Raw genomic sequence first — 24,870 nt, 5'->3', positions numbered from 1 at the left:
GGATATCGATGTTTTAAATCGAATATCTAGAAAGAATAACCTCTTATTTTGAATGGTACAAGTCCTCGTTTCCGCTTTAGCTGAATGCGCCCTCATAGAAACTTGCTGAGGCAGAATGTGTCGTGATTTTGATTGGCTGCTATAACTGGGTCAATTGATTTGACCTGGATTGAATTGGAACAATAACAATAATCAAATTGTGTATTTACGCAGACGCGTGCGTGTATAACGTGTGTGTATCGTGTTAAATAGTTTGAGAAAATTATTGCCGTACGACGTCCTGGATTTTCATGGGGTAATTTTCCTGCTCCTTTTTTTTTTTTTTTTAAAGTTTAATTCCTTGTTCAGGGTTATTAGAGCATGGACTCCCAATGTTTTCAAGCCCTCTTGTAAAGATGGCAGTAACTTGAAACTCCACCCCCAGAGAAAACAACAATATTTCAGAGTTCCATTTCAACGACTAATCATTATCATTATTGTCACATTTTGTCCATGGTTTAAAAAAAGCACTTTCATAATACACGAAAAAAGAAAAGAAATAAATATAACAGACACAGACATAAAAGAATCATTCAAATGATTAAAATGTCATAAATGAAAGGCGATGACGCATTGCAGTCTTTTAACCAAATGTATTTGATTTTTGATAGGTATAGAATCATTTCTATTTCTACTCACCTTTGCAATTATGGTGAATGACTTGTAATTGTAATTTATAATAATTTCCAATTGTGTTTTTTTTTAAATATAACCGCTTTCTGAAAAAAAAAACCATAATGCCTCTTTTGAACACTACAAACCTCAGGGACTTTGTAAACAAGTTCTAACTTTTTCTTATCTCTAGTTTAATTGGTGTAACCCCCCCAGAACAGGACATAAACTGCAGCTCCTCTCAGTACATTAACTCCTGACTTAGCTCCCAGTGGTGTTGTACACATTATTGGTTTAAACGGCATGGATAAATACAGCATTTAAACAACCAATTCAAAGGAAAAAGCTGCACATAATGTGCCGTGATATACAACTGGTATTTAAGGTGGTTCCTAAACACATGATTTCCATCATTTTATTTTTCAAGGTTTAGTTTATATCAATACAGCGAACATTGCACATGTTCTGTTAACCACTTACTTATCTTCTGTATGCAAAACACAACCAAGATAATTCACATTATTTTCTGTTTGAGCTGTCCTTTTTCACGGGTATTTGCGGTTGAGGTCGTTGATTCTCCGCAGTGTGAAAATTGAAAAAAAGGGTGAAAATGAATCATTGTCCTTCAACAGGAATTGGTTTGCCTAAACAGAGGTCCACATATGTAGACATGAGGGTTCAGCTTTCTTTTTAGAACCTACACAAAATGATAGAAGAGTTTATTTTATCCAGGGAGTCGTCTTTTTGGACTGCCATATGTGATCTTAGACTGGCTCTTGGGTTGATTTACCACCATCCCAAAATATTTCTCAAATAACAACATCACAGACATGACAGGGTAGTTACAAGTTTTGTTTTCTGTTAAATGCATGTCAAACTAACGCAAACAAACATATTCTTAGCAGTTTTCTAACATAAACCTGGCCTGAACACTTGCCTTTGGACTTGGGAGTGCACCGGATGATCTCCATTCTGTTGAATCCCAGCTCATAAGTCGGGATGGTCCACTCAAAACCAATCCGCCTGGAGAACTCCTGCAGTGTCTCCTGGTTATTACAGCGTCCTAGAAATTCCACCGAGCAGATTTATTCTCTATTCTTTGCAAATAATGGCTATGCAAATGATAACAACCCCCCCCAAAATGCCTCCTCTTGTGCTTTGTCGGGCATTGTATCCACATCCAAAAATCAGAAGTGTAGTTTGTGCACTGGCAAGTTTTAATAAGAATTTTATATCTCTATACCCTTAAGACACTTTAGATTTCATTAGTATTTCAAGTCCAATATCTAAAAAACAAGAATAAGAGTCACATAATCTAAACCACAGTATGCAAAAATGAATGTGGGGAGTGTTACCGTGGAGATGTAACATCAACACACTGACCTGTTAAACATGACTCGGTCCTTCTAGGATCACTAGTACGGCTAAACTGCCTGTTACGAAACAGTTAATTTTTTCATATTTTTCTCAATTTTTGTGTACTTTCACTTCATATTCTCATCAATAATTCTGAAACAGTTTTTTTTTCTTAATTACAGTGAATTAGAATTATGAGGTCAACCCATTTCCTTTCATTTAAGTTTGGTATCTCATCGAGATGTCGTTTGAATTCCATATACATCGTAAAGTAATTGGCCACATCCCACTGCTGCCTGATGAAAGTTGTGAAGTGATTTATTCCATCACTTTACTTGATTCATTTTACATTTCCGCGCCTCATTTTATATTTGAGTATTTATTGTTGCTCACTGTGGCGGTTACGTGACACTTTTTTTCCATTTGATTTTGAGATTTTTTAAATTCCTCAACTTGTTTACTTGTAGGTGTTGTGTTTCTGCTCTATTAAAAATGTGGAAAAAAAAGAAAAACAATCATTAATCGTAAATATAACCCCGACAAATCCCACTCTCATACTCACTTCTTGAATAATAGTATGAACAGATCAAGGAAAATCTACATAAACAATACAATATACTGCTATTATAGTAGGATAAAACATCAGAAAAGAGTTGATGCACTTGTCAGGAAAATTGTTTTTCAAATACATTACATCAAAGAGTATAGATTATGCAATAACTGATTGTATAATTGTATAAAAATTTAGACCAATTAGGTCTAAATTGTACAATGATACTTTCTAAATTAACTTTTGCTCTTTGGGCTTTGCCTTGTTTTGCTATGTGCAAAGAAAAACGTGCCTGAAAAAGGAGAAGGAAAAAAAAGTACAAGCCTTTTACTTTACGTATGCGTCTTTCTCAAACACTTCAGATAAGAATTCTTAATTTGGTCAGAGCCTCTTCTGATTATATACTTGTTCAACTTAACATTTTGAGTAGCTTTGGTTTGTAAAGGAATTTATGACACTTAAAAAATGCAATATAACTAATGTCACTGAAAAGTGAACACTGCCATAACATGAAAAATATTAACAATGAAAATGACTGAGAAAAAGAAATTCTCTTATTTCTCATGAAGAGAAAAAAACAAAACATGGTATCTTTTTAAAGGCTTTTATTTCACTTTAAAAACTCTCCTCCTACCTCTATCCTCCTCATCCATAGAAAGCATAAGGGCTTTATGTGCAATATCATTGCAGCAATTATAATAATCGAAGAACAAAAATGAAAGCTGTAATGTAAACAATAATAAAATAAACTAGCCAACTATACCATTACATTAACGATTTGTTAAACTTTACTGAACAAAGGAGAGGAAAAAATGATCACATGTTAATCAAACTGATAAAAGTGCTGCAAATTCAGATGAATACATTTGACATGAGTTTCACTGTTTTCCACCAGGCACAGGATGTAACAAAACTTCAGTTTCAGGTTCATTTTCCTACGTTACGGTCTGACAAAAAAATCAGTATATGTAAAATTAGTCCTATGAAATCAGTCAAAGCATCTATAAAAGCACGGGCAGTAACTTTGTCTCTTCAGGTAGAGAGAAATGTTAACTCTAAGGAATGAAACCCTCACTTTTCCACAAACACAAACCAAAAAGAAATAACACATATCAAACAAGATCCAGTTCACATTTGAGATCTGATTACCAGAATATTGCCAGGTTGCAGCAGGTAGTAAAGCGAAGATCCAGCCTGCTGGACCGTCACTACTCTGTCTCCACTTTGTCCTTCAGTGAGGAGAAGTGATTTTTTATATATGACAACAGTCACTCTTTCCTGGGTCACAGCCTCAGACTGGCCCATCTGAAAAGCCATTTTAGTCTGTTTTGCAGGGTTACCCTGTATACCTCTGGAATATCCTTTCATTTGGATTCAGTAGCAGCCATCTTTCCAGCTGCCGTCCCTCAGGGCGCTCAGGGACGCAAGGCTCTTTGGGGGAGTCAGCAAACTGCAGAGGGAAAAATCAAGTCTGTTAAACTTGAAAATCTACACCAAAGTTTTTTCCCGTGAGGGAAAGAAAGCAGGATAAACATGGGACTAAAATGGCCAAACACTCAAAACAATATTTGTGCCAACCTGAGGACATGATTCAGACAGTTCCACAATTTTTATTCAATTGTTAAAATACTTTAGTCGAAAAAAAAAAACAGTCAAGCTGGGTTATTTTCAAATTGGTTTTGAATCACAACAGTCCACTGTTACCGATGACATTTTAATACTTTTTTCCCCATTAGCGTCATACCTGTCACACAGCAGTCTGAGGCGCTTCAAAACAAACTATGACAGGTTTGTCTTGAAATATAAATATAAAAACATTTAACCGGACATATACTAACTTTACAAATGGTGAGGCCATTCCTTGCACGTATAGAAAATATCCAATCAACAATTTTTGCCAACCAAACAAATCAGAGTCAGAGCACGGCGCAGCAGGACCAGGTGGAAGCTTTATGTGACAGGACTCAGACCGCCACATTTCCTTGGTGCTTACCTACGAGTGGGTTGGGTCAATTTACTTGTGCGTGAAGCTCCATTGATCCCTACAAAGGAGGCCGGGCGTGGAAGTGAGCTGCGGGGAACCGCTGACTGTCCGGCGGCGGCTTTCACAGGTTGAGGTACCAAGCTGCTACTGGGTTTGAGGGGCTGAGGCAGCACAGTGCCGCTGGGGATGGAATGTAGACTGGTGGAGCTGGACAGTGACGTGGGACCCTGCAGGACAGTGGGGCTTACGTAGGCCGTAGCTTTCAGCTGGGCGCGAGGGGCAGCATGGAAACTGCTGACACTCTGTACGCGCTGACTCAGCTGGCCAGGAGGGGGAACTGAAATACAGAAGAGGAGAAAATACATTACCGCAAAAGGTGAGCCACATTTTGACACATAAGACAGTTCATGGCATTCACCAACCAGATCTTCAACTCTATCACCACTCACTGGCGATTACAACTTACTTGTCTGATTTTTCATAAACATAAGGACTGGGATCTTACTGGAGGACTGGAGTCGCATGAGCCCGTTAGACGAGTCGAAGCTCTGGCTGCTCCGGAGGGAGGATAGTGTTGGCAAGGAGGAGGGACCGTGGGAGGGCGGGATGGCGGGGGAGGCCAGGCATTGAATAGTGGGAACACTTGACATGCTGGGAGCTCGGATCAGGTTGGGCATGCTTCTCCGTAGTTTGTCTGCACAACCACAGCAAACCACATCAGTGTTGCAGGAGAGTACGTGCAACACATTTGGAACTGGCTTTTCCGACATTTGTGGAGCAAATTTATGATATGCATATACAGTGGAAAATAAGCTTGTTTATCTTTCTGTAGCCATGCAAGTCTTTCTAGCCTTTCGCCTAAATTAACCAGAGTTGTTAAGTTTGCAGGAAAGCAATTCATGCAAATGTCAAACTTCAGGATTTGGTCTTTCCGTCGATAAAAATCAGACCTGGACATCGTGCCTTGGCGAGACAAAAACAATAAAGTATGTCCCTTCGTGACACTGATATCTTTCAAAGACTGCAAAATCGCTCCATTAGTCATGTGACCCGTTTTAATATCCATGATAATATACTCATACTTTCTGCAAAGAGGGTATTCATAATCTTCAAATAACAAAATAAAGCCGAAGATGACATTCACCTGTGCTATGTCTAAATGCCGAGTGTGTTTCTGTGGTCAGGCAGTGGCTTTCGGAGAGTTGAGAGAGTCCGCTGAGTGAAAACTGTGAGGTGGTCGAACTGCGTCTGCAGTCTCTGATGCTGGAGAAGGTGTGAGAGTGGGGCAGGCTTCCCCGCTGCATAGAGCCGGCGCGAAACAGTCGAGGCTGGGGAGGAGGTAGTTGGTCGTACCCCTCATATTCTTCATCTTCCTCATCGAGATCCATCTCACTGCGCCTGAGGGGGTGTAGAGAGAAGCTAGAGCTGCGCCGACTGGCGGTCGCTGAGGTAGAGGCATAGTCCTGTCTGAGACCTGGAGGGTGAAAGAGGGTGTTTTTTTCATGCGGAGGAAATTAGTTCACGTAGTTTATTAAGTCATTCCAGCCATAACTATATAACGTACAATCAAATCGTATTTTACAGGAACAGGATGTAATAACAACGAGGACATGTGAGAAACACAATATACTCACATCCGTATGAAAACTCATAAAAGTTTAAATAACGAGAGGCAGTCGAAACGACCTGTGTCACGTTAGTTCATAAAGTGACTTAATTGTGTAATAAAACGAGGGACATAGAAAATAAAAAGTGCAACTGAATCGAGTATACACATGAACTATTATATACAGTAGGGACTAATGGAGATAGTCTTCCATAACTCAGCTGGAGAATAAATGGGCTTACTGACAACCGCGGGGTGTTCTCCGAAAACCCTTGGGATAATAAAACGCCATAACAAACACTTTCACGACAGGGCTGAAGATTTGCACGTTCAACACTGTGCAAATTAGAAAACTCCACAAAGACCACGTCGATATAGTCAGCAAGAGTTCAAATTTCACTTTTTTTTTTTTTTTTGGTAGATATATCTTATGCTCTCTCAACCCAAACATTTGAATAGTCCACTCACTCTCCTCCTGAAGTCGTGCCATGACCTCCACGTCTGTCATGTCCTGCAGTTTGTATCCCATGGAGATGGAGTCGTCTTCCAGTTCAGAAACACCTGCCTCGCTGTCCAGGGAAGATTGGGGACTGATAGCAGCATTTCGGCGACCCACATCTGAAATCGCATACATTATTATTTCACTCATGTGTGCGTATATATGTAAACATATACTATATTTGAAGTTGATAGCTGTCATCCTCACACAGATGACAGTCTTCCCAACAGGGATGAGGTTTGGATGAAATCTTATCATTTGGGACTATTATGGGTAAAAATAACACACATTCGGGGGAAAACTGTATATTAATGCCATCGAAAAACAATGAGGTGTTTCCACAAACATTATTATGCTTGTCTGTACTTGAATCCGTAATCAATGTTTGATTTCATTCATGCAATAGTTTTCAAAACAGACACAAATGAGCTACTGATGTGCGTCACGGTGCGTAGGGGTCCATATTTCTCTCCAATTTTGAATGTTTTCTTAAAATTTTGACAAACTAGAGCGATTTTCTTACTTGGAAACGATCAAGTAATTTATTTGCATTTTCTCTGTAATATCTTCTGAAAGTATTGCAACATTAAATGACATAATTGAATTAATTCATTGCCACTACACTCAGCATTGTAAAGATTAGAAATGTTAAAAACAAAGCTTTGGGATTTGATCCACAGATTTCTAAGAATTTTCCCCTTCTGCGAGGTTCCTTCAAGTTTGATTTTTCTAAGCATTTCCAAATGTTCTATAAGATACTGCATTATTTCAATCGTAAAACACAAAGGGCGTTGTCTTCTCTGGAACAGTGGCACACTCAAAAATCAAAACAGACAATGTATTTTTTTTAAACACAACTCTATTTAGAATGCAGACAGTGAATGCAGACTCACTGCGGAGAGTGGAGTGCGATAGGAAGGTGGGAGTTCTGTCACCGAGGCTGCAGCTGGCCCTGAGCGGGAGGGTGGGAGCGAGGAATGACGGTCCTGGCGATGGCAACGGACCTGAGAGGGAGAGAAGAAAGGATAAGCATCTTTTCGAAAAGTTTGATCTTTTTAATCCTTTCCCGACACGCATTTCCTGACCTGCTGTAATCTGATTGCAAAAGTGCAGATATGAAGTTGTTTCGGAATCTGGGTTACAGTGATGCTGCAGATTTGAAAAGTAATTTGGGGCAACAGATGATTTGGCTCTGTTGTTTTGATGGGTTTGGGGGAAAAATAAAAACGAAAATGGTTGGTGCCGTCAGTTTCGCACGGTGTGGTAAAAGAGAAAGATCAATGGTTTCTTTTGTTTTTACTGACTTGCTTTAGGTCAAGATGGAGGATTTAATTTCCATATTTAGAGAACATTTAGCGTCATAATCTTCATCATGCAGTCCCAATTTTCAGTTTGATTCAATCTCACCGGTAACAAAATACCTTGGGATATTTTTACGAAGCAGTTCTTGGGGGAGCAGAGTTTTGTATTCAGTTATTGGCCAAATGTCCTATAGTCTTTTGCTCTCGCATATAGACTTACTTGCACCTGCTAGTGGTAACAAACGCAAATGACACACATAAGTACCAAAACTGTATGGAATCAGTCTATCGTGATTAAATGATGCCAAAATGTTTAAGATGCCAAAAGCTTTCATGGTTTAAAATTATATTTGATATGTATTTTGACACTGCAATGAGAAGAAAAGTCATTTATCATCAAATTATATTAACAACATAATGTTCAATTTTGGCTGATGTTCTCAAATGTTCTCACTGATAAATAGCAACTTTGAAAATGCAAAATATAATAAGAAAGAAAAAAAATGAAAAGAGAGGAGCCTTGCTGTGTTACGTCAGTTAGTCCAATAATTGAATAGGCTCTTTGTCAACAAAGCCTGAAACGGTTCATCAATTTTTGGCCGAGTAGTTCTTGTGATTCTCTGCTGAAAGGCAAACAAACAACGTAACTGATGAACTCCGAGGAAAACCTTAATAACCTTGTCTTTGTCTTTTACGTTGCATCTCAGCGTCAACAGGTGAGTCAACTGACAAACCCTCTGGACTTGCTTGATATTAATGGGATGCATCAATATAATGAAATTTACATTTTTTTTAAGCATTGTGGGGGCGGTGTGGTGCAAGCGGTAGAGCAAATGATAAATAAATATCATATATTCACACGATAATATATTATCCCCTTATTGTTATACAGTTCATGGTGGTGCAATAAAGTTGATATCCGTGCTTTAAACAATTGATCACTACAGATAAAAGTACCACCTGTACTAAAGGCCTCCTTAAACTTACAAGAAACTCACGGCGTGAGTTAAGTGTACCCACTTAACTACAAAAGGTTGGTCAGTAGGTTAGAGTTGCAAATCACGTGTTACCTTGGGACTCGATTAGTGCAGCAGATTTTGAGTAAGGCAGGATAGGGATGCTGAGGGTGGAAAGTCCCTCTATGCAGCTGTAAGGACGGGCGGGAGACACTCCTCTCCATCGCTTCGCTGGACACATGACAGAGTGTGATATTCAGTTTGCATGTAACATATATAAATTCAAACGACACACACACACATAGCAGACTGATTTTATTGTAAGCCACTCTGATAAAATGTTTAATCTGCTCTCCTCAGGTCAGTATTGATGTTTTAAATGTTCAGGTCAAACTCCGGCTATCGAGGCTGATGAGCTAAAACGTGGTTTAGCTTACCGCTGCAGATTATTGACCGAATCTACAGATATTTGGGAGGGATCTTAGGATAAGCAGGGATTGTGTATGTAGGCTAAATCTCCTTCCCAAATATCTGAATCAGAACAGCTATGGTCCGCTGCCTGATGCTGCAATGTGAAGGTCGCATTTGTGCTGCACAGAATATTTTCCCCTGCTGTACGCTGAAGCGAAAAGCTTGTAAAACTTTATTGCCAATTGTTGTTTGTAAGCAGTTAATTACATGTAGAAACCATAAAATAAATAAATGAATTTGTTTTGGAAAGCGGTGTCACTTATTCACACTAATTGAAATTGATTACAAGTAAGTCATTTCGACCTCATGGAAGATAAGATAAATTGTTTCAATGCAAAAAACACAGCCCTAGTGCTTGATAGTCAGGGAGGCAGACACCTGACAAACTGCAGTTGGTGTCATTAACACAATTAGCCCTGACCATTTTTGGATAAAAGTTGCATTCATTACGGGTTTCACACAAAAAAAACAGCTACTGAAGCCCTGAGACAAGAGAGTATTCACGACCCGGCGAAGGAGAGCCAACCTTTACTGAATACGGCTTTAGAGAGAAAAGAAGACCTTGAGTTGCATGCACAAAAAACATCAGCCAAACACGAACAAATGAGCTTATTCAATTAGTTTTCGCACAACAGCCGCACAATACGGGAATAACTGATCCCCTAAACCCTGCTGAATTTAAAATCAGAGCACACGCTGGTTTCAACAGACATACAAACACACACTCACATACATGGATGCAGACCCCGACTTATACTTGCATAAAATTGTGCTTTCGCAGCACAGGAGTTTCTTGTACAGCATATTTGAGTAGACTTTTGGGTAATTCTGCATTAAAACTGAGGTAACTTGAGTGCTGTTTCTATGGCAACCATATCCCCTTGCACAAGAGTAGAAAGTGTTACTCAATCAATATTCTATATGAGTGTCCGGTGGTGCATTAGTGTCCTAATTTTGATAATTTTATAGCACATTTTTGTAAAAAAAATATGTGTTCTAGTGGAGATGGTTCAAGCAGGTACAGCAAAATGGGGGGTTTAACATAAATTGCTGAGTCAGACAATATGGAGGGGTGAACATAACAAATGAGGATATTATCAGATTCGAGTAAGTGGAGGAGGGGAAATCAGGGTTCCATGAAGCCGTATCTATGCGTTTTGGCTGAATGCAATGCTAAAATGATAATGGTTTATCGTTTAAGTTAAGCGATCATGCCTAAATATTGAAAATGTGATCTCACGCAATTCTCCTGTGGTGACAGCCTGTAAAATTTTGATGATTACTAGATTATCTGGACCTGGAGCAGTTGATTCTTCTTCAGTTGACAAGCAGCAAGTAAACGCCTTGTTTTCTTTTTCTCCCATTAACTCTCCTCACTTTCCTTTTAGCCTCTGACTCGATTTTCTGGATGGGGAATTCAAACCTTATTTCTTGTGCCTGAAAGCATCGCTTTTAAATCGGTTGGATAAACTCGGTCGGATCAACTTGCGCAGAGCAGCGACAGACACAGCGACACACAAACTCCCAGAAGGAGTGGGAGAGACGCTAGTCAAAGTATTAAAATCATGGTAATGCTACCATTTACGGTAAAGTAATCCCCCCTATGCGTCTCTCTCACCCACATGAATACACATGAATAATTATCAGAATGTTGTTACTAAGCAAAGGAATTAGAGAAAGAGACACAAGTGAGCGATGGATGACTTAAAGCTGATGCTGGAAAACAAGAAACAGACAGAAAACATCTCTTTATCCTATCATTTAGTCCAGGGGTGCCCACAGTTTTTCACCTTGTGAGCTACTTTTCAAATAACCATGTGAAAATGATTTACCTCCACTAAAAATGCTGAATATATATTTATTTACATATCTGCAGAGTATGCTTAACACAATAAATGTTTGTGGCTCTTGTATACCTGCATGAACCCTTATGGCACACTACAACAGAGTACTTTTTTGGTAAATATCTTATTCTGATGACTTGAATGGAGTCAGCAGCATAGGTGAAGTTAGCTGTGAGAAAAATGACAGCTGGGATTTTAGTTCCTTCACCTTTCGCCTTCTTGGCTCACTTTTCGGAGGAAAGTCAGTGTTGTAGTTTTTCTGAACGGTCTGAAAATGCCGCTCCACGTTTCCCCTTTTCGGTGCAGCAATGGCAGACCGGCAAATGAGGCAAACACAATTTGAAAATGACATAATAAAGAAAAGTCAACTTCCATTCCGTATGGAAGTGATATGTTTTAATCTTTTTACTTAGTCCAGCTCCCCCACTCATTTTTATACCCATAAGTTTAGAAGACACACATTGGAGGCTAACTCGCTAGCTTGCCAGAACGCGCCATTACTTGCACATGCGCAGTGATGTCAGAAAAATCGGACGGACCGACTGTCAGTCAAGCGACAAATTTCATACTGAGGATGATCGACTGGCGTCTACGTTTTAATACCATGTGATCTACCCACACTACCTTTGCGATCGACCGGTTGATCGCGATCGACGTATTGGGCACATCTGATTTAGTCGGTCTTTACTGAATTGAATCCGCGGATATGTGTCAGCGGAGTCGGCTCTTGGTCGTCATCTGAGCTGCTTTTCAGCGACACAAATTCAACCAGAACATCCGGAAACAGTATAACTGTCCGCAGCTGCCAGTGAAATCCCGTTGCATGCAGAGACCTTTCCAGAAACGTGCACCGCGGCTTATGATCACATGTCGGCTGCCACGGAGGCAGATGTCCAGCTGTGTCCTCTCATGTTGGCTGTTAATCTGCAGGGTAAATACACGGTACCTTGATCTAGTCTATGACAGAGCGTCATCTTCGCCAGCTCCACCTCAGGCCCCGGGCGGTCCAGTACCTGCCTGCACCACTGGAGAGGGCTGAGTCTGTGGCCATCCAGCAGTCTCGCTCGAGGACTCACATAAAGCCTGAAATACAGAAGCCAATTAGTCCTGGCACTTTTACAACGTAAACCCTTCTTTTCCACCACGGCGGTAAGGCGACGATTCATTCGACGTGCGGTTTCTGTCTACTTGAAGAGACAAAGGAACGCGCATCTTTTCCTCAGTTCACCATGTGAGAGGACGCTGTCGTTTCTAATGCATTTACATATAAAACAAACAGGCTCTAGTCATCTCTCGTCTGGACTACTGCGACTCCCTCCTTGCCGGTGCCCCAGCGGTGACCATCAGGCCTCTGGAGCTAATTCAGAAAGCGGCAGCCCGCCTGGTGTTCAACAGTCCCAAATTCTCCCATACAACTCCCCTTCTTATGTCCCTTCACTGGCTCCCGGTAGCCGCCCTGGCAAGTTCAAGACCCTGGTGCCTCAACTACCGGGCGGTGAATGGGACAGCCCCCCGTCTTTTCTCCAGGATATGGTCAAGCCACCTGTCCCTACCCGTCCCCTCCGATCTGCCACCTCTCAGTGACCGTCCGCCCCATCGCTCGGAGCCCCCGGCTGCCGATCGAACCGGTCTCGGCTCCTCGGTGGTGGATTGAACTCCCAAAAAAGGTCAGAACAGTGGGGTTGCTGCCCATCTTTTGCCGGGAGCTGAAAACATACCTCTTCACCAAGCACTACCCCGCTAATCGGACTTAGCCCCCAACCCCGAAAAAACAAATAAACAAAAAAAAAACAAAACCGAAGAAATCAATGTACGTATATGGTTTTGAGATGGCTATTTGCTAGAGTGCTCACTTCTGACTTCTGACTTCTGACTATTGGTACTTTGGATCTTCATTGACTGAATTGCACTTTTTGTGAGTAATGTAATGTAATGTATATCGTTGCCTTCCTAAAATAATCAAGTCATTATTATCAAGTTTTTCAGAAAATGTACAAAACTGTTGAATAAGGCAGTTGATTCAGGCCAAAAAAAATTTTTTTTGTCAAAAAATGGCTTGAGAATAATTTTAAGAAGGTGTGGATGTACGTAAATGTTTTCTGTCAACGATACTTTGGCTTTCGTGGACTGATAAACTCACATAAACAAAGTAATACAGGTGGAAGTTAATGTGTCCTTTCATTGTGAGTGATGAATCTTTTAATATATAAATCAGTAAATGTAACAGCTAATAGCAAAGCCATATTGATGAATACTCAGAATAACTTTAAATGCTGGAAATCGAAAACTTAAAAACTTGAAAAAAAACTATGACTTGAAAATGTTTTGTATTTTCTATTTTAACATTTTCATGTTAAGCGCTATAATGGGAGGATAATAATGAATTCAGTCATTACTTGATGGGCTTATGGTTGTTTTTTACAAGAACTTTGAAAGCTACCTCAAGCCCAAACCAGATTAGCCACTTTTAAAGGAACAAGACAAGAAAAACAAAATGTTGATCAGATCTGGAAACTGGCCTTAGGTGATAAAACACATGCGAGCGTCTGCGTCACAAGGTCAGGATCCAATCAAAATAGTTAAGCGCGTGTGTGACTTTTCCCCGGCAGGGCGATCTGATCAGTTATTTGACATCTAGGTCAGGTGGGATGCAATGACTGCGGCCAAATTAGTTGTGGTAAGTTGGGAGTGAAGATGCACCGGCGGGCCAACCCTGGGTCCCATCATGCCCGCCGTCATCTTGCTTGCTCCAGTTTCCACATCATCACTTCACATGAGGCCTCATACGCTTCACTTGCCCGGACGGCATGGTGTCGAAGCTACAGAAAGTCAGCAGATCCAGATAAGTAGTTCATCCTGGGGCTGAGAGCTGCGCCACAGCCCAGCTGCTGGAAGCCCGGAGTGAAGGAGGTCAATGTTTCTCATACTTTGGTCTCTCTGTGTGCATGCTGTCGCCTCTCTGTGCCTTTTTCTCTTGTAATTTCAAGTCACAGTGTGCATGTGTGTGTGTGTGTGTGTGTGTGTCCGACCCACTAGAATGGGAATCAATATTAGGAGGCTTGTATTACACATAGGCTCCAATCTGGAGCAGGTAACTCGTCGTGTGGCCTTCACAGCCTCACATCGGGGGTCAGAAAACAACATTTTCTCACCTAAAATACAAACTAAACACACACGTACCAGGTTTCGGGCTCTCCGACAGGGAGTACGATGCTCAGGTCTAAAATCTCAACATCATCCAAAACGGTGGTGGGGCCGATCTCCCCTTCAGCCGCATCAGGAGACACCGAGCTCGGTTGGAAATAAGCGAACGGCTCCTCCGGTGACTCCCGGGCTCCGCGGTTGCAAGGATGCGTCTGCGTCGGGCTGCAGATGTCATATTTGTGGGCGAAGGAGCTCCCAGGAGCCGCCGCTCCCCCATGCAGGCTCTGGAGATGAGTGTTGGAGGAGGAGGAAGGCTGGTTGTTTACGGCGTTCGCTCGCGTCCGCAATTGTTCGTTCTGTTTCTCCAGTTTGCGAACCAGTTCCTGCAGCTTCAGCACCTCCTGCTCCGCCTTGGAGATTTTACCGCCGCCGTTGACGTCCGCCATCATCTGGGGGTTCAGCACCTCGGCTTCCATTGAGTGGGACGCACATTGAGAGGACAATGCACGGCCTGCTCGCAGAGGGTCCAAGTCAATTCACAGAGGGTGCACAGACACCCCCCCTCCTTTAAAGCAACAACACACTCTCTCTCGCCCCCCCCCCCCCCCTCTCTCTCTCACACACACACACACACACACTGATGCTGCCGCTGGGATGACTGCCCAGCCTCCTTCTCATTGGCCAGCGGCGCGGAGTTTAACTCCCATCGTCACACCATCGCTGATCCGGAGGTGAGAGTTAAATGGGATGTAAAAAATAAAATAAAATAAAATAAAATAAAATAAAATAAAATAAAATAAAATAAAATAAAAAAGCTGAAAAGAGAGAGAGAGAAAAAAGAAAAATACATGTACGAAGGCAATGGAGTTGTAGATGCACAGTGAATGAGGCTCTAGGGACGACCCCCCCCACCCCATCCAGATTAATTATAATTATGAAAATGAACGGTTTTAAAGGGTTTAAAAATATGTTGAGGTGTTGGAATATCTTCTGTTTTTCTGTTTATAAATTTAATTTAATTTTTTTTTTTTAACATTTACCTAAACCATCTTTTTAAAGAAAGACCTCTGAAAAACAATTGGTTGCCAACGTTTTAAATGCCTATTAAGGTGGAGGCTCCAGAAACAGAAGAAAATGATTTATTCTTTAGAATGCCAACAGAAGATACAGTTTGAGCCAGAAGTGATTCTTAAACCAGAATATCAACGAACAAAGACAATAAACAGATTTTGTGCTCGGTTTACTGTAGTATATAAGGATCGATGCACCACACAGTAAGATAATTCATTTTCGTGTTTAACAATTCCATACAAATAACCCTTGAATTGAAATTCAATAATGAAAATGATTTTCAAATTACTCTGCTCCATTACTTTAATTGTTGTGTGGAAATTTAATATAAAGAAGGAAGCACATCAGTTTTGACATATCTAAACAACAAACAATAAACATCAATTAAAGAGCAGACATTTACGATGTAGTACAGATTTAAAAATGCATTAATTGCCTATATTGCACAGAGAAAAAGCCCCCGGCCCTACATGTTGATAACTGTATTACTTTTGAAGTGCAGATTGTTGACATTTTAAAAGTACTATACGGAAAGAATGATTCAGACAATTAGCAATAGTCTTTTCATGTCATTTAAAAGTCTGCTCGTTCAAAAACGTGAAAATCTGACAGCTTGTAAAAGACAAAAGTAGACCCCATGTCACCCAAAAAGAGTTAAATAAGCTGTAATGGATTTTTTTCTTGCGATCCATGTATTCGTCTCCACCAAAGCATGGGATGAACTTAATGCCGCCATTTCTCTGTACGGAAAAAACAGATAATTTTATTTTTATGCACAACAAATAAATAATTTGTAGTTATTGATGAAAAGTAAATTGAAAAGTTTGCTTTCTCACCTTTTGTGATCTCAATACATCTCACACAGTACACCATGTGTTTGTATATCCACAAGCTGTCCCCTGCCTTCAGATGTCCCAAATCGCTGTTACACACCTCACACTGCCAAACACACACACACACACACACACACACACACACACACACACACGATGGTCATACACTGTGGTTGCACTCTGCTGCGGTTACATTACCGACGCATTTTCTGCTTATTTTATTCGGGTATTTTAAACAACATGTGAAGTTTGGTCACAAAATGTCAGGAAACTTCAGAAAATTATAACTATACATTATACATATATTGAATTTTATGTGAAAACAAAGAAACACATTGTTCAATAAATTCTGTTACAAGCAGCTCTTTAGTTGGATGCAGTAAACATAAAAGTTCCTTTTGCAATAATAAAAAGTTTTACTATTATCATTAAATTATATTTCATTGCAACTTAATATTATGACAATTAAAGTAAAACAAACAAACAAATAACCTAATTTTGCAGGGCAACAGCCTTTAACTTTCTTCCAAACAACTGAGGTCAACTGAGACTAATAAAGCATATACTGTCCTGTTTCAGATATGCATTATATAATTATTATATATCTTTTTTTGTGGTTTCATCATGTTTGACAAGTGGGCACTATTTACTCATGAGTCTGGAAGCTGCAACCTCAGGCTGAGATGGAGTGTAAAAATGATGGAGGTCAACCCAACTCTTAATGAATGGCTTCAAACTTTTTTGAAAATAATCTTGAATCAAATACTCCTCTCTGATCATGTGTCTATTTTGAATATTCAAATATATTTAGAATATTGTGTTGTATTGTGGGAATATTTGAGTAGTTCTTGATTTACTACATGCCGGTGTCTTCTATGGAAATAGAGGCACCTTAAAGCAGGAAGCATGGCAGTTTATCTTCATGTCATCCAGCACCATCTTGGCATCTCCAGTGAAGGGCTTACGGCAGTAGGTGCACAGGTCTTTTTCCAGCACGGTCCTGTGAGGGATATAACAGTGTTATGGGTTTGCAATGCATGGAAACATATTTTTAACAAGAGAAAGCGTCAATTTAACCAGGCAACTGATGAACTTTCAACACACTCATAGAATGTTGAGAAATACAATAGAGTCCGCACAAACTGCTGTTGTTTCTTACCTCTCCGAGTACCTGTTCTTCACAGAGGATTTGGTGTAAGTTGGATCTGACAGCATGTCCTCAGACCTGCTTTAGAAGCAGTTACACATTTTAAAACACATCAGAACCTTGTTTTGACACAAAACTGATTCCAACCGTGTTCAAGAACATCTAGTACCTTCTGTACAATGAAGAGGTGTAATCGGTTGGACTGCTGTACTCATAACTGCAAAAAGACAAAACAGATGTGAGAATGAGAATGCATTTTACATTTTAAAGACATTAAAATGAATTGTGCAAGGATCCTGCCCTGCTTCCTACCCGGAGTTTGGTCTGGAGTAAGAGGACCTTCTCCGTTCAATGCTGATGTCCTCACTATGAACAAACAGAACAGATTGGAGGTGATAGAAAGCTTCTTGGATGATTTTATGTGGACACCTCCTCCACTTCAAAAGTAAGTGAGACAAAATTCTGTAAGTGCTGATGGTTTTGGGTGGTGGGAGAGGGAATATAATTGCTATAGGAGCTGTAGCTGTAGGAAGGCAGATTCTCTTCGACTCGCTATTCTTCTCATTATAACATAACAGTTGATATTAGTAAGAAATCAGAACCCTATTTAATCACAAGATAAAAATACTATTTTAATCATTAAACTTTTGAAACACAACATTTTTAGATTGTTTCTCTCCCAGATTTTACCAAGGCACTGTCAATGGTTAATTTCTTTTGTTTATGGTGTCTTGTTGTGCTTACCTGCTGTATCTGAGCGTAGAGGTTGGCGAAGTCAGAGATGGCCTGTCCGAACTGCACAGCCAAACAACAGAGGGAACGAAGTTAAATTAACTGTCACCAGAACCCCAGCACATCTTTCATCCTTCATTTAAGGCTGTATTGAAGGTTTTTACTGCATCATCTCACCTGACTGGTGAAGATGAAGTAGTTTTGATGGCTTTTGGAAGGAGGGTGTCGTACAGGTCATCTTCAGCCCTGTGGAGACAATGGCATTGTTAATCTGTATTTTTATGAAATAGTTACTAACATTGGAGGTTGGGGGTTGCAGTTTCAATAATCATTATTAACAGGTGAATTGTTGATAGAAAATTGATTAATAATGATAAAGTTGTTAGTCTCAATAAAACAGCAAATACACAAAGTAAACAGTTAACTCCTAACATTGTCAGTTTATTATGCTTATAAACAAAATGTGTAAAACATGAACGTGGTTAAATTCCTCAAGTAATTAAAAGTAATTTATCAGTGTCTTATAATTGAACAATATACAAGATTTGGTCTTACAGGTACTTTTGTATCATAATACATAGTGCAGGTTTAACAAGTCTCTTGTGAAAAAATGGCATCCGACTTAAATACTAGAAATTCTTAACAAAAGTGTATTTATGTGTTTTTTTATTTTTAAAAACTCTCATCTTACGTTGAGGAAGTCCTTGATGTGGTAGATGTTTTAACTTCATCTCTGAAAGGACAAATCAAAGTGAACTTTTATATCAATTTTCAAGCATCTCATCTCATTTAAAATATGTGTTCAGCGACAACTCACCCATTCGGACTTTCTTTCACTGTCACTGTCTCAACTGTGTACACAGCTGTGTCGCTGTAATACAATAATTACAGTGGTTGATAACAAGATATAGATGAAATTGATTATTATTTCTTACAATGTGTATGACATTTGACAGATGCGTCTTACGTATCATCATTATCCGCGATGGACTTGGGAATGAGAGTATCATAGAGTTTGTCCTCAGCACTGTAGAAAGATAAAATCTTTAGTTCAGGAGGTGACATTAGAGTTGCTAGGCAAATGTTGCAAAGCATTATTAATGCAACATATTACTTTAACACTTTGTGTTGAACAATGTATTGTACAGCATTCAAAATAAGATTAAAATCATCACTCAATAAACCCATGCAATGCAGCCTCCGGACAGAACGGGCTGGTGTCTCCCTGAACCTGTCCCAGGCCCAGATAAATGCAAAGGGTTGCGTCAGGAAGAGCATCCGGCGTAACACTTTTGCCAAAACCAAACATGTGAATAAAACCTAATAATCAGATCATACCGGATTGGTCAAGGCCCGGGTTAACAACGACCGCCATTGGTACCGATGACCTACAGGGTACCAATGGAAACTGGTCTACTGTAGGTCAAAGAAGGAGAGGAGGAAGATGTGTTCAGAAGAAGAGAGAGAAGAGGAAAGGCAAGATTTTCAAGATTAAGGGGGATGCGCAGAATTGCGGCAACTATAGAGGGATGAAGTTGATGAGCCATACGGTGAAGTTATGGGAAAGAGTAGTGGAACCTAGACTGTGAGCAGAAATCAGCATTTGTGAACAGCAGTATGGCTTCATGCCTAGAAAGAGTACTACAGATGCAGTATTTGCTTTGAGAGTGTTGATAGAGAAGTGCAGAGAAGGCCAGAGGAAGCTGCATTGTGTTTTTGTAGACCTAGAAAAAGCATATGACAGGATGCCAAGAGATGAACTCTGGTGTTGTATGAGGATATCTTAAGTGGCAGAGAAGTACGTTAGACTGGTGCAGGACATGTATGCTAGTTGTGAGACAGTGATGCGGCTGGAAAGGAGAGAAATGAAGGGTAGCCGCAGAAAGACAGAGTATAGTGTGTGTATGAATAAGAGGCTACAGGAAATGGAGATCGAGAAGTTGGAGGATTTCAGGTACTTGGGGTCAACGGTCCAGAGCAGCGGAGTGTGTGGAAAAAAGGTGAAGAGACGGGTTCAAGTAGGTTGGAATGGGTGGAGAAAAGTGTCACGGGTACTATGCGATAGAAGACTATCAGTCAGAATGGAAGGTGAACGAGACAGTGGTGAGACCAGCGAAGCTGTATGGCCTTGAAACAGTTTCAATGACAAAAAGACAGGAGAGAATAGGGTTAGATGGAGAAGGTTGATTCACTGTGGCAACCCCTGAAAGGGAAAAGCCAAAAGGAGAAGACGAAGTTAATAAACACATGTGAAGGTACATCTTGTTAATCATATTGGGAGGGACAATGTTTTTGTCAGCTGCTGATGACTTTCCTAAAATGTATTCTGTTGTCAAGAGTTTTCCATGAAGAATGGAGAAAACTATTGTGGCATTTGTACTTTATAATCATGAGACAGAAAGAAAGAATGAATGAAAGAATGGCAGAGAAAGAGAAAATAAAACATGAACAGCTTCCACTTCCTGACTCCAACTCCCAAAAAAACCCCACAATATTTCACATTTAGAGAAATGATATATTAAATATCAAAATAAAAAAAAACAACTGATTTTCCCTGACCTACAAATCCTCGCAGCAAATTTATTAGCTCAATAAATCACAGACAAAGCTAAAAATACTACTGCACATGTAATAACAAACATATGAATAAATAACTTGGAAGATGCTTTCAAATGTTCAACATATTTCCTGCAATTTGATTTCTAAATATTTCTTTCCGGCAGCAATCTGTCTTTAACTCCAGTGCGGGTGCCGTAACCACAGCCTACTTGGGGCTTCGACGATCTTTTTTTATTGTTCTCCTTATCACATCATTATTTATGACAGATATTTTATTTCACATTGAGCTCCCGGGAATCTTGTATTATCTGGATGTGTGTCATGTGCAAATAAATTGCCCCCAGTGGGATTAATAAAGTTTTATTGTATTGTATTTCATGTCACATAGAGCGTCGTCAGGTTTACAGCCACTATGAAACTTACTCATTGGTGCTGCTTTTCACAGTGACTGTCTTGGTTGTGGAGACGGTGGATGGGACAAGATCCTCAGCCCTGCGCAGACACACATAGAATAAAAGTGCATGCGTGGATTTAAAAAGAAATTCAAATCGGACAGTATGTATCTTACTCTTGTTTGGTAGTGATACTCTGCTTGACAGATGAGTAGGTTGAGTACGGGAACCTGTGTGAAAACATAAGATGAGAACAGAAAAATTCAGCCTACCTTTGAATTACTGCTCAGCATGATTGAATACTTTACTATTTGTTGACCAGGCATATACCACATGAGTTCATTGGTTCAGATTATATTTCTTATTTAACAATAGAAAGCTGTGCTATTTTTCTTTAATACTTCCTGATAAATGAATTTCTGTTTCAAGACATTTTCAAACATTCATTAGCCCCTTAAATTACCAGCATAGTTAATTTAAATAATTTCTTAAAATTCTAAATCACAAATCTTAGTTGAAATAACAATAGAATCAGTGAAATACGAACAAAATGAAAAATCACCCTGATTATTTTTGTGCCGAATCCATAATTTTACATATTGATTATCTGAGCTGACATGAGTTCTTTGCTTTAGCCTGTTCAAACTTGTATCTTTTCACAATGATTAGTAAACAGTACAATACTTTTACCCCTTGCTAGAAGACTGGACTCTCTCAGAAAATGTTTCAGTCTTGGTGGGAGTTTTGTTCACAGATGACCTGCGAGAGAGGTGTGTCATTATTAGGACACGCCCGCATTTGACAGCATGAAAGGTATTTTTGTTGAATTGTACCTGGTGGTCACGGTGGTTTCAGTTGTTGTTCCATTTTTGGTTTCTGTAATTGTGGTGCTGAAGGAGTCACACAAATAATGTTGAAAGATGTTCGAGAGCATTCATTTTCATCTACTGTCTCACATTTGCTTGACAAACATTAGTTTTGTGATTGTATCTTAAGCCCCTTGTCTCAGGGTCCTCTATGATAGTTGTTATAGATTTAGTAAAGCTTTAGATAGATATCGATATTCTGGATAGAAATGTACAAGATCACACATTGTATTTATTGTATAACTTTGTCTTTGACGTATTTGGACGTATTGGAACTTGACTACTTACGAGCTGGGGGACTCAGACTTGGTGAATGAGTATGTGCTGCGGAGACAAAGTAGATAATGGGATTAGAGCTTATAAATATAATGTAAAATGAAGAATAATGTATAATGAAAAAGTACCTTCTGGTGTAGGGGGTGCTGCTGTCAGAGGAGAAGAGATATGAAGGCAAATTTTAATTTGCAAAATGGCAAGAAGGAAAAGGTAAAATTCTAACAGTACCTCGATGTGCACGCAATAATGTAATGATGGATTCTATACCGACCTGCTGCTCAGCTCATCCTGGGTTCCACTGAATCTGCGACGTCAGAAATGTGCGGTGTGTTTATTTCACTACATTCTCATTTGAAAACCGCATGTGAAAACTAAGCAACATCATGAGCAGAGGGTTACCTCTTGGCAAGGGCTTGCACAGAAGATGATGTAGTTGTAGTTCTGGTGCTTTGTATTTCTTGACCCTCTGAACTATAAATGAGAAAAAGAACAAATGCTCATAATTCCTATTGTACTGTGTAACTACACATCGTTTGGTGTTACTTTTATATTTGTGCACCTTACAAACAGGTTTGAAATGATCGTTTTACCTCAAAGTTCCACTGGATCGGTTGCGGCCAAGAACAGTTTTGGCAAAGTTTGGATCTCGGCTGATAACAGAAAAAAGGAGAGAGAGAACACAGATATCTCAACACTGTAACTCATTCAAGGAATGCAGAAAAAAGACAAGGGTAAACTAAGGTTTGAGGGCACACCCACCATTTTACATTCCACAAGTGATATATATATTTGTCCGTACACACACATACAGACACACACACGAAACAAAACCTACTCAACGGCTTCATATTCGTCATCAGGTTTTTTGATCCAGCTGTTGTCCTCCAGGAGAGCCGTGTTACTGCTGGTAACTTTGTCTGCAAACACAGAAACAGAAACTCTGTTTAAGCAACATGTTAGATGAGAAAGAGTCACATAATCTATATATTAAGCAGTCGTTTTTTTTTTTTTCTTTAGAAATTGTGAAATATGTGTATCTTAACTTTTCCTCATGTTAAAAACAAATCATGGATCATAGTTTACATTACACTATTATACTAGGCAAATGTGTCATCCAAGCTTTATTTGTGATTTTACTTTGGACATTATTGTTGTCACATTCACTGTCAACCGTATTTTTCATTTTACTCTGCAAGCATTTGCTGTATTTTCATTCTAAATATTACCACTACTGCTTTGGTGCTCGGCTTTTCCCAAATACTCACAAGACTGCGAAGATCTGTATCGGCTCATTTTGGTAATTCCACCTGGAAGTGAGAATAAAACAAGACAAAGAAATTCACGACGCGAGAAAAAAAAATTGCAGCGTCCTTGCCACTGGATGGTGCTATGGGCTGAGATATTTCAGTCTACTGTTTTGGTGTAACCTGAAATGTTTTGTTAACCCTGAGACAAAGAGTTAAACCTCTTAACTGGTTTGTCTGGATCTTCCCCTCATGAGGACACACCTCCCATCCATCAGACACTTTCTCAACGGTGTCAGAAAAAAAATGGGGTGTGTGAGTGACAGGCCTTTAATATTCACCTTAAAATACTTAGAAGTCCCAAACCTTAGCCAAAATCTTCAACGTTGACTGTCAGCCTTAAGAATATGTCCATATGTTCTCTTATTATGAGAGGATCAAAAACAGTTTAACATTAAACATGTCAACCTGTGTTGTGTCTACAAAGGCTGTTCTGGATCGGAGGTCATTTAAATGCGACGACAGGTGACACATTTTAACAATCAGCTGTTTTCATGCACGAAGCCTCAAATGCAGATCAGCCCTCATTCTAGATTCTGTGATGGCAGAACGTACTGTTCCACTTTTGTTTTCAAATGCAGTTATTCAACCTATTTCTGTGCACCATATGTGTGCACTGACAATGGCTGTAGTACTGGGAAACAATAGTAGTCCATGCAAACACACCCATAAGTGTTGACCTATTGTAAATCACTTTAAACTATTTTATTCTTCATTCTAGTCGTTCTTTTAGGGCCATAAACACAGGCATTGTTAAACTGAACAGTTTTGTAAAAAGTGTGAAATTCCCAGCATGCATTCTCACAGAAACCAGATTAGGATATTACATTTTTTTTTCTCCTAGTAATGTCACAACAGGAACAAATAAATGAAAACAGCAGGGCATTTGTAAAGTGTGTACCTACCTCCACTGAGAGCTCCAACGGGACACACACGATAATTCAGGTATCAACACCTGCCTTTTACTCCGCAGACGCACAATTACACCTGTTTTTAACTTAAAGGGAGGAGATTCCAAGGCCACCCACGGGTGGGGCTTGAGACAACTATCAAAGACAAGTCTGTCTGCACATATTTCTCTTTCTCTGAATCACCAGCTTTACTCCATTAACTGCATGCTCATGGCTGAAAGTTGTGAAGAAAGGGTGGAGCTTGGAGGGACCTGCAAGTCTACTTGGGTGACAAGGAAGTCAAAAGGCGAAGTGGGTGTGTCACAAATTATGGTTAAGGGATCCTTCTGAAATGTCAGATTTAAAATAATGGAATCCAGAGTCTCATATTTAAGAAGCTTTGGTTATGTTACCAGGATTTGTCTTGTCTTTTATGTG

At 39.7% G+C, this 24,870-nt stretch overlaps 2 protein-coding genes across 4 annotated transcripts; both read right to left on the bottom strand.

Annotated features, from left to right (window-relative positions):
- Nucleotides 1-3,179: 3,179 nt before the first annotated feature.
- On the bottom strand, nt 3,180-14,917 carry slain1a (SLAIN family member 1a). Of its 2 annotated transcripts, XM_086144539.1 has the most exons (9): nt 14,399-14,917; nt 12,165-12,301; nt 9,018-9,134; nt 7,540-7,650; nt 6,616-6,765; nt 5,686-6,015; nt 5,047-5,235; nt 4,551-4,878; nt 3,180-4,007 (listed from the first exon to the last, which is right to left on the bottom strand). In XM_086144539.1, the coding sequence occupies exons 1-9, from the start codon at nt 14,836-14,838 to the stop codon at nt 3,932-3,934; spliced, it is 1,878 nt and encodes a 625-aa protein (XP_086000665.1). In that variant the 5' UTR covers nt 14,839-14,917; the 3' UTR covers nt 3,180-3,931. The 2 variants fall into 2 exon arrangements, with proteins under 2 accessions (XP_086000665.1, XP_086000666.1); XM_086144540.1 differs by lacking the exon at nt 5,047-5,235.
- Nucleotides 14,918-15,586: 669 nt separating this feature from the next.
- Nucleotides 15,587-24,586, bottom strand: scel (sciellin). Of its 2 annotated transcripts, none has more exons than XM_086145022.1 (23): nt 24,448-24,586; nt 23,504-23,545; nt 23,074-23,155; nt 22,829-22,888; nt 22,638-22,709; nt 22,510-22,542; nt 22,367-22,387; nt 22,251-22,286; nt 21,930-21,986; nt 21,787-21,855; nt 21,273-21,326; nt 21,128-21,196; nt 19,113-19,172; nt 18,963-19,016; nt 18,837-18,878; nt 18,323-18,391; nt 18,158-18,208; nt 17,726-17,779; nt 17,583-17,630; nt 17,426-17,494; nt 17,158-17,266; nt 16,270-16,372; nt 15,587-16,173 (listed from the first exon to the last, which is right to left on the bottom strand). In XM_086145022.1, exons 2-23 carry the CDS (start codon nt 23,529-23,531, stop codon nt 16,157-16,159), a joined length of 1,257 nt encoding a protein of 418 aa, XP_086001148.1. In that variant the 5' UTR covers nt 23,532-23,545; nt 24,448-24,586; the 3' UTR covers nt 15,587-16,156. The 2 variants fall into 2 exon arrangements, with proteins under 2 accessions (XP_086001148.1, XP_086001149.1); XM_086145023.1 differs by having other exon boundaries at nt 22,367-22,384.
- Between the last annotated feature and the right edge of the window lie 284 nt (nt 24,587-24,870).

The sequence above is a fragment of the Fistularia commersonii genome, chromosome 4 (assembly GCF_037954325.1).
Source record: "Fistularia commersonii isolate RoL2024-O1a breed Wild chromosome 4, RoL_Fcom_v1.0, whole genome shotgun sequence".
Classification (NCBI taxonomy): Eukaryota; Metazoa; Chordata; class Actinopteri; order Syngnathiformes; family Fistulariidae; genus Fistularia; species Fistularia commersonii.
The sequence above is the reverse complement of the archived record's forward strand: the minus strand, read 5'-3'. Positions and strand labels throughout refer to the sequence as shown.

Coding starts and splice junctions, on each gene's coding strand:
- slain1a (XM_086144539.1), bottom strand. CDS start 14,838: ATGGAAGCCGAGGTGCTGAACCCCCAGATGATGGCGGACGTCAACGGC. Junction 9,135..12,164: donor CTGTCATAGACTAGATCAAG/GTACCGTGTATT, acceptor TCATGTGTCCAG/CGAAGCGATGGAGAGGAGTG. Junction 6,766..7,539: donor ATCGCACTCCACTCTCCGCA/GTGAGTCTGCAT, acceptor ATGCGATTTCAG/ATGTGGGTCGCCGAAATGCT.
- scel (XM_086145022.1), bottom strand. CDS start 23,531: ATGAGCCGATACAGATCTTCGCAGTCTT. Junction 18,392..18,836: donor ACATCAAGGACTTCCTCAAC/GTAAGATGAGAG, acceptor TTGTCTCCACAG/GGCTGAAGATGACCTGTACG. Junction 17,780..18,157: donor TCTACGCTCAGATACAGCAG/GTAAGCACAACA, acceptor GTTTGTTCATAG/TGAGGACATCAGCATTGAAC.